Source organism: Dermochelys coriacea, chromosome 1 (assembly GCF_009764565.3).
Source record: "Dermochelys coriacea isolate rDerCor1 chromosome 1, rDerCor1.pri.v4, whole genome shotgun sequence".
Taxonomy (NCBI): Eukaryota; Metazoa; Chordata; order Testudines; family Dermochelyidae; genus Dermochelys; species Dermochelys coriacea.
In genome coordinates this window covers 327,173,128-327,191,347 of record NC_050068.2, presented here as the reverse complement: position 1 = coordinate 327,191,347, position 18,220 = coordinate 327,173,128, and the positions used below count along the sequence as shown (strand labels likewise).

Here is an 18,220-nt window from a genome sequence, read left to right as displayed (position 1 = left end):
GAGAATAGAGACAGTACTAGGCCTGCACTTTCTTTTTCATTATTTTAGATTTCCTCCTCAATTCTCTTCCTTCCTGACAGAATTCTTGGAGATGGACCAATCTAGGGAGAATGTAAATGCATCAAAAGCAAACATTTCATTTGCTCTGAATAGATCAATTACTAAAAGAGAGAGCAGTGAAAAAAGCTCAAGGCTACAAAATGAATGGAAATAAAATACAAGAAAGAACCAGTTGCTGTCTCTACACAATCCCCATCAATAATACTGCACATTTGGATTTTTTTTAAAAAAGACATTGTCAAGATATTTTATGATCTGAAAACATTCTCCTCTCGCTGCTATTTATAAAACACCTTAGAACCTGAACACTGTTTTTTCCATTATACATATACTTACTGGTTTTCTATTGTAAGACTGCTCATAAGTGCAGGCCTAATATTGATTTAAAAAATAAATAAATAAAAAATAGAGCATTAAAGTGTGAGTTCATTTTAAAGTAAAATACACATATAGGGTCTGCAAAAAGATACAAGGAAAAAAGTAGGTTAAATATTTTAGAACTATTAACCTTGTCAGTGACCTACACAATAACACCTTTTGTCAAACTACATCAATGAGAAGACAGATCACAAATTCCGGATACAGAAATCACAGCGGTAAATATAGTTTACTGAGCACTTTGTTCTTATTTACGAGAAAGATTAATATACTGTGTGTTAAATTTATTAGGGAATGTTCAGTGATTGTAAAGTGACACAGACAGATTAAGTGACTTTTCTGTCTTTAAAATGCAAAGTCCACAGACATCCTCTGAAAGGAGTTCTGCAAAATAGGTTCACATAAAGGCACACACATAAGCATGTGCACGTCCACACTTTTAAAAGTGCAGCTGTATCTTAAAGTGCTGAATGCACCAAATAAATACAAAAGGGGGACAGGACGTTTGCAACGTAAATATGATGTTTTTCCTCCTTTTACAGGTTATTGAAAAGCAGACTCCCTCCCCATGACTGCTGGTCCCAGCTCTCTAATGGCTGCAGCAAGAACTCTGCTGGCAACTTCACGTATCCACTACTGAATACCCAAAGAACATGCAGGCTTAGGCTACCTGCAGAGAGGGATACAGCAAGAGGTACAGTAAGTGAGCTTATTCCCAATATTACATGATTTTGTAATATGTTTTCTCATTAATGTTATCTTCTCTTAAAGGAGGACTGTCCTTCAAAATCATGCAAAAGAAAAAACATATACATGTTAACACAGAGGATATGCTGAAACTTCCCTTTATTTGGGGCAGTTATCACCCTACCCTACATTTCTAAATTTATATCTAATTGAGTCTACTAAATGAAATGTTTAATAAGATCATACAGAAAAAAAATATTTTAATGCTGATGTAGTAGCCCCCCAATCCCAACTAAGTAATTCCAATTATTTTTGAGTGAATTTTATAGGGAAAAAGTGTCTCATATTTGTATTACTTTCCTTTTTGAGGTTGTTGCCTCAACAACTTGAGGCCTCCTTGTCCATAAGCAGAGGTGGGCAAACTAAGGCCCACGGGACAGTCGTGCCCGACCCCTGAGCTCCAGACCCAGGAGGCTAGCCCCTGGCCCCTCCCCCACTGTTCCCCCTCCCCCACAGCCTCAGCACGCTGCCAACGCTTTGGGTGGTGGGGCTCCGCGCTCGTGCAGGGCAGCGCGGCAGCGTGTCTGTCTCTAGCCGGGCGGTGCGGCTCCTAGACATACTGCTCCGAGTGGCATGATAAGGGGGTCGGGGGCGTTGGATAAGGGGCAGTTTGTACCGCGGGGCAGCCGGGGACAGGGAGGAGGGGGCAGTTGGATGGGGCGGAGGCAGTCAGGGGATGGGGAACGGAGGCGGTTGGATAGGGCAGAGGTTCTGGGGGGGCAGTCAAGGGACAGGGAGCGGGGGAGGGTTAGATAGAGGGTGGAGTCCCGGGGGTGGTTGGGGCGGGGGTCCCAGGAGGGGGTGGTCAGGGGACAAGGAGCAGGGGGGGTTGGATGTGTGGGGGCAGTCAGGGGGCAGAAGTGGGAGGGGACAGATAGGGGGGGGGCCAGGCTGTTTGCCTACCCCGTCTGAAAACCTCCATCATCACACTTCCTTGTTAGTTTCACTTCATATCAGGGCCTCTTAAAAAGAGGGAAACCTGAGAGATAGCAACTAACCCAGGATCATAAAGCAGGATTTTAAGAATTTGAGCCTTCTTAAAACACGGCCATTTTTTTTTCATTTTTATTCCCATCTTCTTCCTACTAAGGATTACTCCTGCCTGACAAGACAGTATATTGATCTTAAAAAAAGAACATGCCTTTTCCTCAGGTAGAATCTGCAATCATCAAAGCACCTTTTCTAAGAGAAGAGAGGCAGAGGGTCAAACTCTCCCTTATCCCTTCCACTCACACTGGGTACAGTTTGTGTCAATGCACAAATCCTAACCTCTCCCCTCTCACCCCAGGAAGGTGCAAGCATCCTCTATTAACCTCTCCTGGCCTGGAAAACATGGGACCAAACCAGAGACTCTACTTTAGATCTTCCACCGGGCAACTCATAGTATCAGAGGAGTCCCATGTTCATAAATGAAAATGGAAACAAATATAACCTAAGACTAAATGTGTGCCCAAACAGTAAGTTGACATATAAACACTATGTATATACCGTATACAGACTCAATACCTGTGCCCAATAGGTAAGGATAGAGTTTCACAAACACTTTAAATGCGCTTACTTTCATTGTTTAATGTCACCTATTTGATAGTATAGATTTCTTTTACAAAACAGCTTTTTTATATTGTAATTTTTAAAGGTCATAGAAGGATCTGAAAGTTAATAGGGTAGATAATATTGTTTCCTACTGTGCAGTGAATAAATTCAGTATATTTTTAGGTTCAGGGAAACGAAGGTGGATATTTTATAGTAATAATGAAAAACTGTATCTGACAGACTGTGTGAGTCTTTATTTGCTGATTTCTGACCCTATAAACTGTGTAACTAATGAACATCAACTCAAATCACTAAAATAGTAGTATCTCACAATGCTCAAAAATCTCTGAATATTGTAGAAAGTTTACTATGCATGCACAATATCTAATTTTTAATAGTTATCTTGACCTTTTCAGATTTACCTTTTTCCTTCAAAATACTTAAAACCATGAGGCAACTTATGAACTATGCACTTGCCAAATTTAATTTTTAAATTAAGGGCATTTTTAATGGATCATGAGCATAAAATGCATCTTTAAAATCCTTTCCTCCTTTTCTAATTATGTATAACAATACTTTAGAGACATAGGTTCATGTTGGTCAGCCATCAGTTTCTTCCCAGAGTTCATACTGTATTTTGACACACATTTTGAGCAACAATATATTTTGATTAGCCACCAGTTTGTCATAGCATTCGAGCTGCTAAAAATATATTCTAATTGGATTCACCACTTCATCGCCGTATCCTTCACAGAAGCCCTAAAAATCACAGTTAACACCTGTTTCCTGTACTACTTTCACCCCGTCATCCTCTCTCCTATCACCACCACCATTTATTTGACCTAACATTTTACAGTTTATATGGCTTAGGCTTTTTCTTAATGACTTTCAATTTATACTCGCAAAAATAACCCAAAGCTTTTCTTACATTTCTCCATTTTGGAAAGGTGACTTAACAACCCACTCCCCCCCACCATTTTCTGTATCTCTCATTGCTCTGATATTTTGTCATGCTAGAGCTACTGAAAAGCAATATCATGCTTTAGTTCACGTCTACCCTTGCTAGTGTCATAAATCCAATTAAACTGCTCATATTGTTTTAAAGCCATGCTTGCCCCACAGCAAGTTCTCATTTTTAATTATTTGTCTTTTATCCTATATATGTTCCCTTAACTTAGATTTCCAATGCACTGCCCTTATGTTTTATTATGTTTAACCATTCATTCAAATACATTTTAGATAACATCATTTCAGCTAAAAAAGCCTGCTTAGGTGTACTAAATTACTTATTACAATTCTGGCAACTCATTTCCGAAATATATAATACTCAGCTGCACACAGATGAAATGATTTAATTCAAATAGTATTTTGATTTGAATTGATCTTATGTTGTCCTCAGTTGAAATAATTTCATTAACACAAGTTTCTGTTAAAATTAAATCTCAAGCAAAACAGGAGTGAACAGGTTTGGTTATTAAAAGCACCAAAATAGTCACTAAGAGGACACTGCATGTCAAAAATCTGAATGTCAAAAATAAATAAATAAATTATATATATATATATATATATATATATATATATATATATATATATATAAAATTTATTTATTTATTTAAAAATATCTATGTAAAATGAAACAGCTACTTATAATTATAATAATCTGATTGACAGATAAAGTAATTGCTTTAAAAACACTTGAGTCATTTTGTCCTTACCTGCAGGCATGAACCATTATTACTGCATGCAGTGACTGTTCCATTTCCTAGCACAGACTTGAAGAAGCATCACATCTATCTTACAGAATGTGACTAATTTGTGTGTTTGCAATTCCTAAGCTATTTGCAAAGGACACTCCCTTTCAACATAACAGGAAATTTAATGGTTCACCAAATTATATTTTCTACTAACCCAAATTTAACAGCAATCATGGTAACTGTAAAATGATTTCCTCTAATACAAAGCAAAAAAAAAAAATCTAATTTTTGAAACTGAATTTAGAAATCAAGATGCTTTTTGGGTGAAAACAAAAAATAGAACACAGACTGAACAACAGTATATATAAACCAGCAGTCTGCTGTATTATGATTTGCATGTTGCTGCTGATTAGACTTCATTAAAAACAAAAATCAATAACCCTTTACAAAAAGACACAAAGCTTAACCAAAAACACAGATTCAATCAATACATTACAATAACCAGCATGCAATACATCAACAAAATTAGCAAACTGACAAGAAAAAAATGCCCTATACTGCTTCTTTGCAATGCTACACCATTAATTGTTCATGCAAGAGATGTAGCTGTACCTTTCTGAAGAGGACGACTTCTCAGAGTTAACTGACATCAGCAGCTCAATCTTCTGCTTGATTTCTGGAAAAATCAGAAAATATTCACAACCAAGATTGCCTGCCCTTGCTTTCCAAAGTCTTATTATAGAATGATTTTTTCCTAATCCCTTTTGTTCAGAATGAGACCACGAGATTCACAGTATTTCAGTAAGGACTGATTCAATGGTGCTCGAAAGGAAAAAGCTCCAGAGGCATCAGGCCTTGCTAAACTATGCACATGACTGTTTATGAAAGCAGGAAGTACCATTTCTTTTAAGCAGAGGGGTGGTTACTCTTTTGAGGTTGAGCTAACATATTTACTAGATGATTCTTATCATAACGAATTACAAACCGCTGCACAAATTCCAGTGTCCACGAAAAATCAAACAAATCGTTTGGGGGGGTAAATTATTCTGCAGCTTTGCTACCTGAACATATTTACTACCCTTTGGAAAATTCATTTCAAAAGCCCTGAAAAATATGGCTCTTTGAATTATTTTTGTCACAAAGAATGAAGTATTTAAACACTACTTTAATATATAAGGAGTACTTGTGGCACCTTAGAGACTAACAAATTTATTAGAGCATAAGCTTTCGTGAGCTACAGCTCACTTCTGTAGCTCACGAAAGCTTATGCTCTAATAAATTTGTTAGTCTCTAAGGTGCCACAAGTACTCCTTTTCTTTTTGCGAATACAGACTAACACGGCTGCTACTCTGAAACCTACTTTAATATATGGATCAGAAATCATAAACAGCATATACTAATATCTGAGTTTCTTAAATTAAGAGTACAGGATGCTCTTTCAAATACACTTTGAAGGCCAAATTTAAATGTACCTTCAATTTTTTATTCCTAATACTTTAATTGCCCCTCCTAATGCTCACAACCAATGAACAGCAACACTCATTAGCAGAGTGGGGCTGATACATAATACTTGTCATAAAAGAAATGGCCTGACAATCCCATTTAGAACAGAAATATCGAGAGCCAGATCAATTTTACTAACAGATTACTGTTGGGAGGGAGGCAGAAGAAAAAAATATTCCCAAACCATCTGTGATTTCTATTTCATGAGATCTCAAAACCAAATATACATGGTTTTAAAAATAAATTAAGATCATCATGTAGCCAGAAGGTCTGTTATTTAAATGTTTCAGATGAAAACCAATGGATACTATCATAAAATAAAGTTGACTGGTTATAATTTAAGATCCTGTTTCAATTGCTTATAACTTTTCGAAACTTTAATTATTCAGGCTGACCGTTTCCATGTCATGGATCTGTCTCAGGGTACTGCATTTATGTTTCAGCTGAAAAAAAGTTCAGCCATTTCTGAGCAGCAGATTAAGAAAAAGCATGTTTTTCCCATGTTAAAATAAAATCTTACAACCATTTCATTAAGAAGCTAGCATTACCATGCTTTGGAACAAGGGCTTGAAATTTAGCAAGCAGTAGGGTGGGGGTCACCTTGCTGTTTGGGGTGTGTCTTTTGCTTTCCCCAAACTGCACAAATTTGGCTAAGTTATAAGCCTCCAAAAAGTATCAGTTTCCACAAGCTCAGTAGAGGATTATTAGAATTTGATAGCTAAATTTTCCAAAATACCCTGCGTCTGCACTGAGCATACTCCATCATGGGGATTCAGGGACTGAGCATGATTTTCCCTGCTATTGCCTCTCCCAGCCATTAGGGGCCATTAAGGTAGCAGGGATAAGAAATGAGATGTACTTGCATGTGCCCCTGATGTCTCCATGCAGGAAGGAGGAGGAAGCAACTTGATTCAAATGCAAAGGGGTGAACTGCGAAGGGGAGGGGAGCTGCAGAAACCAGAAGGGAGAGAAGAACTGAGAAGGTCAGGAGCCGCATGCAACAGAAGAGGGGGAGGAGATGAAACATAACGTTGGACAGAAGTGATGGCGGGGGGGGGGGAATAGGAGCAGGCAGTGTGGGAAGAGAAGCAGGAGCTGGGATACACTGGAGCAGAGAAGGACAAGAACTGGGACCTGTGCAGGGGATAGAGAGGAGCAGAGATGAGGAGGGCAGAAGTCTAGGTGTGGGAGTGTGGATAGGAGCAGAGGCAGGCGGGACAAGATCCAATGGGGACAGGGACAGGAGTGTTGGGATGGGGCACATTGGAGCAGAGACAGGCTGAGGAGGGGGAGAGGGAAAGCAAGGGCAGAAGGAACTAGAACCATTAGAAAACCCTTCCTGACAGAACCTGGAACTGAACTTAGGGTGGAGTCCTAAGTCTCTACACCCTCTGCTGTCAGCAAACAAAAGTGAAATCTACTGCCAAAGCATGTGTCTCAATCCCCTCTAGTGGCTGGTCCAAATAAAGGACAACAGCCAACTATTTCGACCGCTCTGTTAGTTCAAGTGGTAAAGGTCTCTCCGCACTATGAATCTGAAGGTCCAAAATGTGCTAATGACTCAAGTTGGGAATCAGTGTGGTTCCGTATGACAGAATTTCTATTTTTTTGCTTTAAAAACAAAACAAAAATACACACCTTAGGAGATGACAGCCAAAAATCTAGGTTAAAAGAACATCACATTACAAACACAAGCGCTCAAGCTAGAAAATGCCAGAATTCAGGTTACCTGTGCAATCTTAATTTGGTCCCCATTCATTATATGCATGTGCATTATGATACAGACTCATGTCACATACTTTGCCGCCCTCTCCCCCTCCCCAAATGAATAGTACTCTGGGAATGAATCATGGTGGTGTAATGAAGGAGGCTGTTATCTATAGGACTGCTGACTCATTTGTTGCAGAAGTTGGAAGGTAGGTAGTGACTGAGGCAGGGGATTGCAGGAAGAGAAAGGATGATCTTATGGTTAAGGAAGTTGAATGCCACCCTGGATAATTAGATTTTACCCCTGCCTCTGCCACACAGTCCCTGTGTGATGCTGAATAATTCTCTTAAAGTGTTCACAGCTGTCTACTAATTGTGTGTTCCCCATTTTGTGGGTGCCCAACATGAGACACCTGGGGCCAGATTTGCAGAAATGCCAATCACTACAACTGAAGTCAACTGGAGCTGTGCTTTGAATATGTAAAGTTCTACAAAAAAAAAAGGGGGGGGGTAAGTATTCTGAAAAAAATAGGCTATAAGTATTTCAAGTTGGACACTCAAATTTAGTGAACATGGGTCAATTCTGCCCCTACTATCTCTGCAATCTACTATCTCGGAAATGCATCTGATGAAGTGAGCTGTAGCTCACGAAAGCTTATGCTCTAATAAATTTGTTAGTCTCTAAGGTGCCACAAGTACTCCTTTTCTTTTTGCGAATACAGACTAACACGGCTGCTACTCTGAAACCTACTATCTCTGTGGCTCAGTTCCCCAGCTGTAAAATGGGGATAATACTATTGTTTAATCTTACAGAGGTATTGTTAAGATAAATTCATTAGTGTTTTCTAAACCACTCAGACACAAGGGTGAGAGCACCATAAAAATACCCAATCAAAAGTAACACCTAGGGCCACAAACTGAATGAGGAGGACAAAAAGAAATATTGAATATCTACCCATTCACGGAATGAGGCAGGAGTCCTGCAAGGGAAACAAATAGTACATGTTCAAGTAATTAAAGACAATACAGTAACTCCTCACTTAAGATCGCCCTGGTTAACATTGTTTCATTGTTAAGTTGCTGATCAATTAGAGAACATGCACATTTAAATGTTGCGCAATGCTCCCTTATAACCGTTGTTTGGCAGCCACCTGCTTTGTCCACTGCTTGCAGAAAGAGTCGCCTGTTGGACCTAGCTGCTGGGGGCTTGGAACCAGGGTGGACTGGCAGCCCCCCATCTGCTCCCCTTAGTTTCTTGTGGACAGCCTCCTCCCACTGCTGTGTGCTGTTCCTGCCTTCTTCCTTGGAGCTGCTCCCGGGAGACTCCTGCTTGTTGTGCAGAGGAAGAGGAGTGCTAATGCCAGGGTGCCCCACTCCTTTACCCCCTTCTCCACAGAGCGGGGTGAGGAGGGGAACTCAGAACCAAAGAAGTTTGCTCGCAGCAGCTGCTGTCTCAACTTGCTGATCTACTTTAAAAGGCAGTGTACTTAGAGTGAGGTCAGCGTATTTAAAGGAGCAATGCGCATCTCTCTCTCTCACACACAGTGTGTGTCTGTCTCTCCCTCCCTCCCCCGCCACACACACACACACACACACACACACACACACACAGTGTGTGTCTCTGTCTCTCTCTGCCATGCTGTGTCTCCTCCCTCCATTCCTGTTGCCTTGTAGAGTGTGAGGCTACATTAACAACGTGTTAACCCTTGAGGGCTCAGTCCAGTGCTAGTTCATCATTTAGCAGTAAGGCATTCCCTGGAAAATATCCCACCCTCTGACTCCACCACCTCAACCAAGCTTCACAATCATAATTGCTGTGTAAAGTATTAAATTGTTTGTTTAAAACTTATACTGTGTATATTAGAGAGAGAGAGAGAGAGACTGACTTTTGTCTGGCAAAAAAAATTCCCTGGAACCTAACCCCCCCACTATTTACATTAATTCTTATGGAGAAATTGGATTCGCTTAACATCATTTAACTTAAAGTAACATTTTTCAGGAACATAACTACAACATTAAGCAAGGAGTTACTGTACAGTGCAAGTCAATATAATGTGGGGTTTATATCTGAAAGGAGGTATGCACATGAGTGCTGGGTAAATTCCAGAGCTGAGTCCTCCCATGCAACTGGGTGAGGCCTTACCTGTGTGTTTGCTCCAGCTGCCGCTATTGCCCCGGGCCCTTTAAACCGCTGCCAGAGCTCCCGGCTGCTGCTGTTACTGAGGCGGGGGGAGGCACTTACCAGTACAAGGTGAGCCAGGGCTGGCTCTGACCCCCCCAGCCCCACCCCTTCCACCCAAAGCCCCCCCCTTCAAGGGGACAGAGCCGGCCCCAGCCCAGCCCTGTACTGGTAAGTCCCTAGACTTACTTTCACCCCTGTTGTTGACTCATATTCAATTTGTGATCTACTATAATCCCCAGATCCCTTTCTGCTGTACTACAAACTAGCCAGTTATACCCCATTTTGCATTTGTACATCTGATTTTTTTCCCCCCAACTGGTCATGCTTTGCAGTTGTCTTTACTGAATTTCATCTTGTTGATTTTGATCAATTCTCCTATTCATCAAGGTCATTTTGAATTCTATTCTCATTCTCCAAAGTGCTAGCTATCCCTCCCAGGTTGGTGTCATCCACAAATTTCATAAATATACGCTCCACTCCATTATCCTAGTGATTAATGAAAATATTTAAAAGTACCAGACCCAGGACAGATCCCCTTAGGTGGGACCCCACTAGATACATCCTCACAGTTTGACAGCGAACCATTGAAAACTACTCTTTGAACATGGTTTTTCAACCAATTGTGCCTCAACCTTACAATAATTTCATCTAGTACACATTTTCCTTGTTTAATTTGGATATCAAATTAAATTTATGCTATCTATATTGAAAATTAATAACCATTGTAAAAATTATTGGGAGAAGAAAGCTGGAGATTTTGACAGCTGAGTAGGAGATAGTTGGGGCTTTATCAGCAAGTAAGAATGAGCGGTGATTTCTGTATGAAGGAGACAGTGGAGTCCGAGGGCTAGTCTACACTGAAAAAGTTATATCAACATAGCTACATCTCTCAGGGATGTGAAAAATCTACATCCCTGACAGACAGTTAAGTCAACTTAACTCCCCGTCTAGACATCACTAAATTGACAGAAGAATTCTTCTGTCAATCTAACTACCACCTCTTGGGAAGGTGGATTACTTACAGTGATGGGAGAATCCCTACCACCATTGTAGTAAGTGTCTACACTGAAACGCTACAACAACACAGATGCAATGCTGAAGCTATGTCACTGTAGGGATTAAAGTGTAGATATAGCCTTACTGGGGAAGGACATACAACTGCCCCTTTTGGATAAAGGTGAAAGTGACAAATCTGGAGGAGGAGGCAGAATTAATATACCACCCTCATACCTCTGAGAACTAAATAAATATCTCAATATCTGCCATTGTGTGCAAGTAGAAATCGCATTTTGTTCCTGCTAACATAATCAATAATGAATTATTTAACCAAGTTAAAACTTAAATTAACATAATTGAATTTCAGAGTCAACTCTCTTTGGGATGAATGGAAGCAGTTCATGCTTCTCTCACAGCTATTGTCTCAAGCTGTCTAAAGATTTAGGCACACATCACTGTGTTGTTTCACATGTGGTTCACATTCTGAAGATTAACACTGCAGAAGAATTTTCTTTTTAAAAGAAAGCTTAGATTCTAGACCACAATGAAGCTAGCAATTTTTAAACAGCCATTATGCACATCGGCTATGCTATCAAACCTTCTGAAACCAGAACTCTCCCACCACTTACTTAGCCATCATTCTAAGATAAACCTTGGAAGAACAAACTTCTAATGCAAGTCAAAGGACAAAAAAATTGAGACACAATTAAACACAGCTGCCAACATAAATGCAGTACTAACATGTAGGCCTGGTAAGCCAGTCTACTGAGCTGTCCAATAATGTCATATGACCAATCAACTGATCGCCTATCTTTAACCAGTCAAATATTGTCAAATATTCCAGCAAGAATGCCCTGATGTAAATGGCAGCCTACCTTATGATTGTATCATGGTGCTATCTGTTAGCAAGCCTACTTAAATGTCTTGATCACTCATTTTACTACAATCTGTTGGGAAAGAGGCAAACTAATTGAAAGCTGTGCATCTTGACTGGCTGGAGTATTCTAGAACAGTGTATGAATGTATGTGTATATATATATATATATATATATATATATATATATATATATATCTTTATTTGTATGCTAGACCATCAATGTAAATGGCAGTTTACAAAACAAATTAAACAAGTTAAAAGACTTGGCTCCTGCCATGAAGATTTTACAATCTAAACTGTGACTAGACAAACTTACAAAAATTAACTCGGGGGGTCGGGGGGGGTACAGGCACCATGACTTTCCCTTAACAAACAAAAGTTTCACAGCTATTGAACTCCAACAACTCTCCAACTCTCCACAAAGCAAACAATGTACATTAAATACCCATTTAAATAAACCCCCACTCCTCCCCTCTCAACAAAAATCCCGTACACAATACACATATATAGCCAAACCTGGCTGAAAATATAAGTTTTATGCTAATGAGAGGGTGTGACATAAAATTTTTGTGAGGCCCCTCTCTTCCTGATGCTGCTTATGTTTCATGCAAAGAGGATGGGGCATCTGCTGCCTGCCCCATATCCCTCCACATGATCTAATAGTCTGTAATGGTCCTGGGAGGGAGAGGGCAGCATATCCAAAAGCATTTTGACTAGCTGGAATCTTCTGGAACATCAGCAGTTAGAAACAGAACTGAATTTCTACTGACTGGCTGAAATACAAGAGATACTTCATAATCTAGAAAGCATTACAAAAGTAAAAAGACATTAATGAGATAATAAATTAGGTAGAGCCAGGGAAAACAAAAATCATTTGTATGAATGTTTTTTGCTAGACATGAACATGGAAAAACTGTTAAAGCCAAGTACAAGCTCTGTTCTTCCACATATATAACACACTTAGAAAGAATGGAGAAGCACTCATTGAATTCTTGTGACACATGTCCACTGCTGTCAAATTTAGATTATTGCAGTCAAACAGTAAGGCCTGCTGTACACCGGGGTGGCGGGGGCAGATCGATCTAAGTTATGCCACTTCAGCTACCTGAATAACGTAGCTGAAGTTGATGTACTTAGATCTACTTACCGCGGTGTCTTCACTGTGGTAAGTCAATGGCTGATGCTTTCCTGTCGACTCCACCTGCGCCTCTCGCCCTGGTGGAGTATCAGAGTCGATGGAAGAGTGCTCAGTGGTCGATTTATCATGTCTAGACTAGACACGATAAATTGACACCTGCTGGATCTATCACTGCCCGTCGATCCAGCGGGTAATGTAGACAAGCCCTAAGAAAGGGAAAACTGGTCTCCATCAAAATTTGTTTTCTTCTGTGCATTCCCCTTCTACTTCATCCTCAGCATCATCATCTTTTGATGAGAACAGTGATATGAGTGACAATGAAAGGAAAGCTAATTTCATTTCATCTTCTTCTAACAAGAATTTTTCTACTCCATCTGCTTCAGCATTGAAAACTCTTACTCCTGGAAAGCCTTCAGATGTGCATCAAATTAGAGGATAGAATGTCTCATGATCAGAACAAATAGGTGACTAATAACTGCTAACGGGGGGTGGGGAGGAGGCGCACAATGGCAGGCCCCCTCCCTCACCACTACAGCCGCGGTCAACTTCCTGCTGACTGCCAAGTCACCCACTTGACCACGGTGCCTCCCCGACCACAGCACACTGGGCGATTGCCCACGTCACCCACCTATAAGGCTGGCCTCGCCAGGGTTGGCCTTAGAGAAAATGGCGCCCTGGGTAAACTTTTATTTTGGTGCCCTGCTCCCCACTGCTTTCCCCAGCCCCCAATGCCTCCTCCAGACTCCCACCCATCGCCTTTGGCCCCCGCTGCCTCCCTGGGCTCCCCACCCCACCCCCAGCTCCCCCGGCCTGCGTTGCCCTTCGCCCAACTGACTCCCCTAGCTCCAAGCAGACTAATCCAGACATGTACTCAAGCTGGTAACCGTGGCTGCCAGCCAGCAAGGAAGGGATGAAACTCAGCAGGCATCCTTGCATCCCCTCTGGCAGAGAGCTGTGCTGCCAGCCTGATCTCAGGTCCCTGCTCTGTGCGTCACCTAGTGGGGCTCAGCAGGAATGCTCGCTGCTGGTGCCTTTCCCAGGCTCATGCCTTCAGCCTCGCTCAGCCCAACTCCCACCCTGGCAGAAATCAGGTGACCTCGCATGCCCCCCCCATGCATCACCTGACATACATTTGCTAGAGACATTTATGCCAGCAATACACCATTTCCTATAATCAAAGTTCCTTATATGCTAGAATTTTTTCATAAGTTGCGTCCAGTTTACAAAGTACCAAGTAAGAAATGGCTTGCAGGGAGTCTTCTGAATGCTGAAGCAGACAACCTGAAAAAGAGTTGGTGTTCTTATTGCACAAGCTCTTCACGTCTCAAGTGGCTGATGGATGATGCAATACTCATAATGAGGGCATCATTGCCAGTGCTGCCTCCTTGTAGTCAGGTCTAGTCAGTGGAGCAGAGGCTGAATCTGACATAGGGTCAGAAGAGGGCCAAGGCTGGCATTGGAATTGAGATCCAGGGACAGGCCAAGGTCAGAACCAAGATCAGAGTCCACAGTCAAGCCAGCATCAGTACCGGAGCCAGAGCCCAGGTGCAAGCCAGGGGTCGAAGCCGAGAGGTCAGAGTTCAGGGACAAGCTAAATCAGTACCATAGCCACAGTGCAGGTGCAAGCTAGGGGTCCAAGATGGGTGGTCTAGGTCGAGGGGACAAACCTAGTCAGTATTGTATTTGTGATCCAGATATAGGACAAAGGTCAAAGCTGGGTAATCAGAGTCTGAATGTCCAGGGATGTCGGGAAGTGCAAGCAAGGCTGAAACAGATCAGTATCAGGGCTGGAACAAGGTCAGGGTAGCGCAAGGACAAGACTAGAACAGGCTCATAGACTTTAAGGTCAGAAGGGACCATTATAATCATCTAGTCTGACCTCCTACACAACACAGGCCACAGAATCTCACCCACCCACTCCTGTAACAAACCCCTAACCTATATCTGAGCTACTGAAGTCCTCAAATCATGGTTTAAAGACTTCAAAGTGCAGAGAATCCTCCTGCAAGTGACCCGTGCCCCATGCTACAGAGGAAGGCAAAAAACCCGTAGGGCCTCTGCCACTCTGCCCTGGAGGAAAATTCCTTCCCGACCCCAAATATGGCGATCAGCTAAACCCTGAGCATATGGGCAAGACTCACCAGCCAGACATCCAGGAAAGAATTCTCTGTAGTACCTCAGATCCCACCCCATCTAACATCCCATCACAGGCCATTGGGCATATCTAGCGCTAATAGTCGAAGATCAATTAATTGCCAAAATTAGGCTATCCCATCATATCATCCCTTCCATAAACTTATCAAGCTTTGTCTTGAAGCCAGATATGTCTTTTGCCCCCATTGCTTCCCTTGGAAGGCTGTTCCAGAACTTCACTCCTCTGATGGTTAGAAACCTTCATCTAATTTCAAGTCTAAACTTCCCAATGGCCAGTTTATATACATTTGTTCTTGTGTCCACATTGGTGCTGAGCTTAAATAATTCCTCTCCCTCTGTGGTATTTATCTCTCTGATATATTTAGAGAGAGCAATCATATCTCCTCTCAGCCTTCTTTTGGTTAGGCTAAATAAGCCAAGCTCTTTGAGTCTCCTTTCAGAAGACAGGTTTTCCATTCCTCGGATCATCCTAGTAGCCCTTCTCTGTACCTGTTCCAGTTTGAATTCATCCTTCTTAAACATGGGAGACCATAACTGCACACAATATTCTAGATGAGATCTCACCAATGCCTTGTACAACGGTACTAACATCTCCTTATCTCTACTGGAAATACCTTGCCTGATGCATCGCAAGACTGCATTAGCTTTTTTCACAGCCATATCATATTGGCAGCTCATAGTCATCCTGTGATCAACCAATACTCCGAGGTCCTTCTCCTCCTCTGTTACTTCCAAGTGATGTGTCCCCAGTTTATAACAAAAATGCTTGTTATTAATCCCTAAATGCATGACCTTGCACTTTTCACTGTTAAATTTCATCCTATTGCTATCACTCCAGTTTACAAGGTCATCCAGATCTTCCTGTATGATATCCCGGTCCTTGGCAATACCTCCCAGCTTTTTGTCATCCGCAAATTTTATTAGCGCATTTCTGCTTTTTGTGCCAAGGTCAGTAATAAAAAGATTAAATAAGATTAGTCCCAAAACCAATCCCTGAGGAATTCCACTAGTAACCTCCTTCAATCCTGACAGTTCATCTTTCAGTGTGACCCACTGTAGTCTCCCCTTTAACCAATTCCTTATCCATCTTTCAATTTTCATATTGGTCCCCATCTTTTCCAATTTAGCTAACAATTCCCTATGTGGAACCGTATCAAATGCCTTACTGAAATTGAGGTAAATTAGATCCACTGCGTTTCCTTTATCTAAAAAAAATCTGTTACCTTCTCAAAGAAGGAGATCAGGTTGGTTTGACATGATCTATCTTTTGTAAAACCATGTTGTATTTTGTCCCAATTACCATTGACCTCAATGTCCTTAACTACTTTCTCCTTCAGATTTTTTTTCCAAGACCTTGCATTCTACAGATATCAAACTAACAGGCCTGTAGTTACCCGGATCGCTTTTTTTAACTTTCTTAAAAATAGGGACTATGTTAGCAATTCTCCAGTCACACGGTACAACCCCTGAGTTTACAGATTCATTAAACATTTTTGCTAAGGGGCTTGCAATTTCATGTGCCAGTTCCTTTAATATTCTTGGTCGGGCAAGGCTGGGGCAGGAACAGGATCAAGAGCAGGCTCAGAGTCTCAAGAGTTTGACACAGCGCAAGGCAACAGAAGAGTTCCTGGTTGGGTAACACTGTTTCACAGATTGATCTGCAGCTCTGGGGGTTAGGGAAATACCTGAGCCTAGGAGTGGTTCTTCTCCAGGATAGGCTGCTGCTGCATGCTTGAGTGGTGACTCTCCACATCTCTGTTGGAGGGACAGCTGAGGAAGCAGCCCTACTTTGGCTGCGGGTTTTGTCTCAGTCATCAACTTCATGGGAACAACTCCGCAAACAGTGTTTTTCTCATTCCAATGCACAACTGGGCACCACCATATAGCGCAACATGTTGCCGAACAGTTACAAAAAATATAATCAATGAACTGGATCCAGAGAAGATTATTTCAGTGACCGACAGCCTGATTAATATCAAAGCTGCTTAGACTTTGTTGATAAATGAGTATCTACACCTTCTATGTTATGAATATGCTGCCCACACAATGCCCACAAAAACCTGAGGCAACGTACTCTGGGATGAATGTTTTGCTGATGGTTTTATGTTTATGAATCCTACTTACAAAGTTTTCCCAAATTAATGCCACGTTACTTCTTTCCTTCCATTTAAAGTTTCTTTTCTACACTCAGACTCCGTGCTTGTGAGAGGAGAAGTATTGTCTCTTAGAGGCACCCAGGTGGTGGTGTGTAATTTTCCCAGATTACTGATTGAGGACTCAATCTGCTTCCGTATTGTATTGTTAAGATGGACCCCAAATATTGAACCCATCTCTTGTTGCTGCTGACTCCACCTGGCAGAAGGGTTACAGATGTTAACCCTACATTAATTTCATGGATGACATGCATCACTCACTCACTACAAAGTGAGCAACTTGAAACGTCATTATGAAACGAATCACAATAACTTTTTGTCTAAGTAGCCTCTTGAATCAGAATTAAGAAAAAACAAGCTAACTGCATTAAAATTACACCTAAACAGTCAACAGACACTACTTTTGGTGTTCAGTAAGGAAGATAACACAATAACCAGAGCTAATTTTATGTAATCGAATATTGCTCATGCTAAATAACCACACTGTGATGGAGAACTTGTTAAGAAGAATATTGCAGAAGTGGTTGCAATTTTAGATCCAAGTAATACAAAACAAACAACTAATCAAGTAAATTTCAATTTTGCACCACACTACAGAGAGGCATATCTCCCAAATCAGCACTGATGTTGCAAACAAGATGCAAAACAATCTAAAGAATTCTCTAGCATTCAGCCTAGTTATCAACGAGTCCACTGATATACAAGATAGACCACAACTAGCGATATTTGTTTGCTATGTTTCCGCAGATGTAATTGTGAAAGATGAAATGCTGGACTTAGTGGTGCGAAAGAAACAACCCATCGTGCTGACAAAGAATGCACTTGACAAAGATTGACAAATGCCAATGTATCCCTGGATGAATTTGTCAGTGTTGCAACTGATGGAGCACCTGTAATGGTGGGGGCACGGGGGGAGCCTTATCGGATTCTTGAAAAGTGATCCCAAATTTCCAGAGATTCTCCCTGTTCATTGCATTATCCATCATGAACATCTTGCAAGCAGATACTTCAAGTATAAAAATGTTATGGAGACGGTCCTAAAAATTGTCAATTTTACCCTCTCAAATGGGAAGACTCATCAACAGTTCAAAAATTTCA

General features: G+C 41.3%; 1 protein-coding gene across 13 annotated transcripts in view; it reads right to left on the bottom strand.

The window, feature by feature from the left end:
* The window catches only part of SRPK2 (SRSF protein kinase 2), a 307,828-nt gene that overhangs the window by 207,772 nt on the left and 81,836 nt on the right, over nt 1-18,220 (bottom strand). For 3 of the 13 annotated variants that reach the window (XM_043497309.1, XM_038401060.2, XM_038401098.2), the window contains exon 3: nt 5,025-5,088. The exons of 6 other annotated variants lie outside the window; for them this stretch is intronic. In XM_043497309.1, the coding sequence (XP_043353244.1) occupies nt 5,025-5,062 (38 nt within the window). In that variant the 5' untranslated portion in view covers nt 5,063-5,088. Of the gene's footprint in view, nt 1-5,024; nt 5,290-18,220 lie in introns of those variants that run through there. 4 more of the 13 variants (XM_043497282.1, XM_038401106.2, XM_043497266.1 and 1 more) reach the window with 3 other exon arrangements.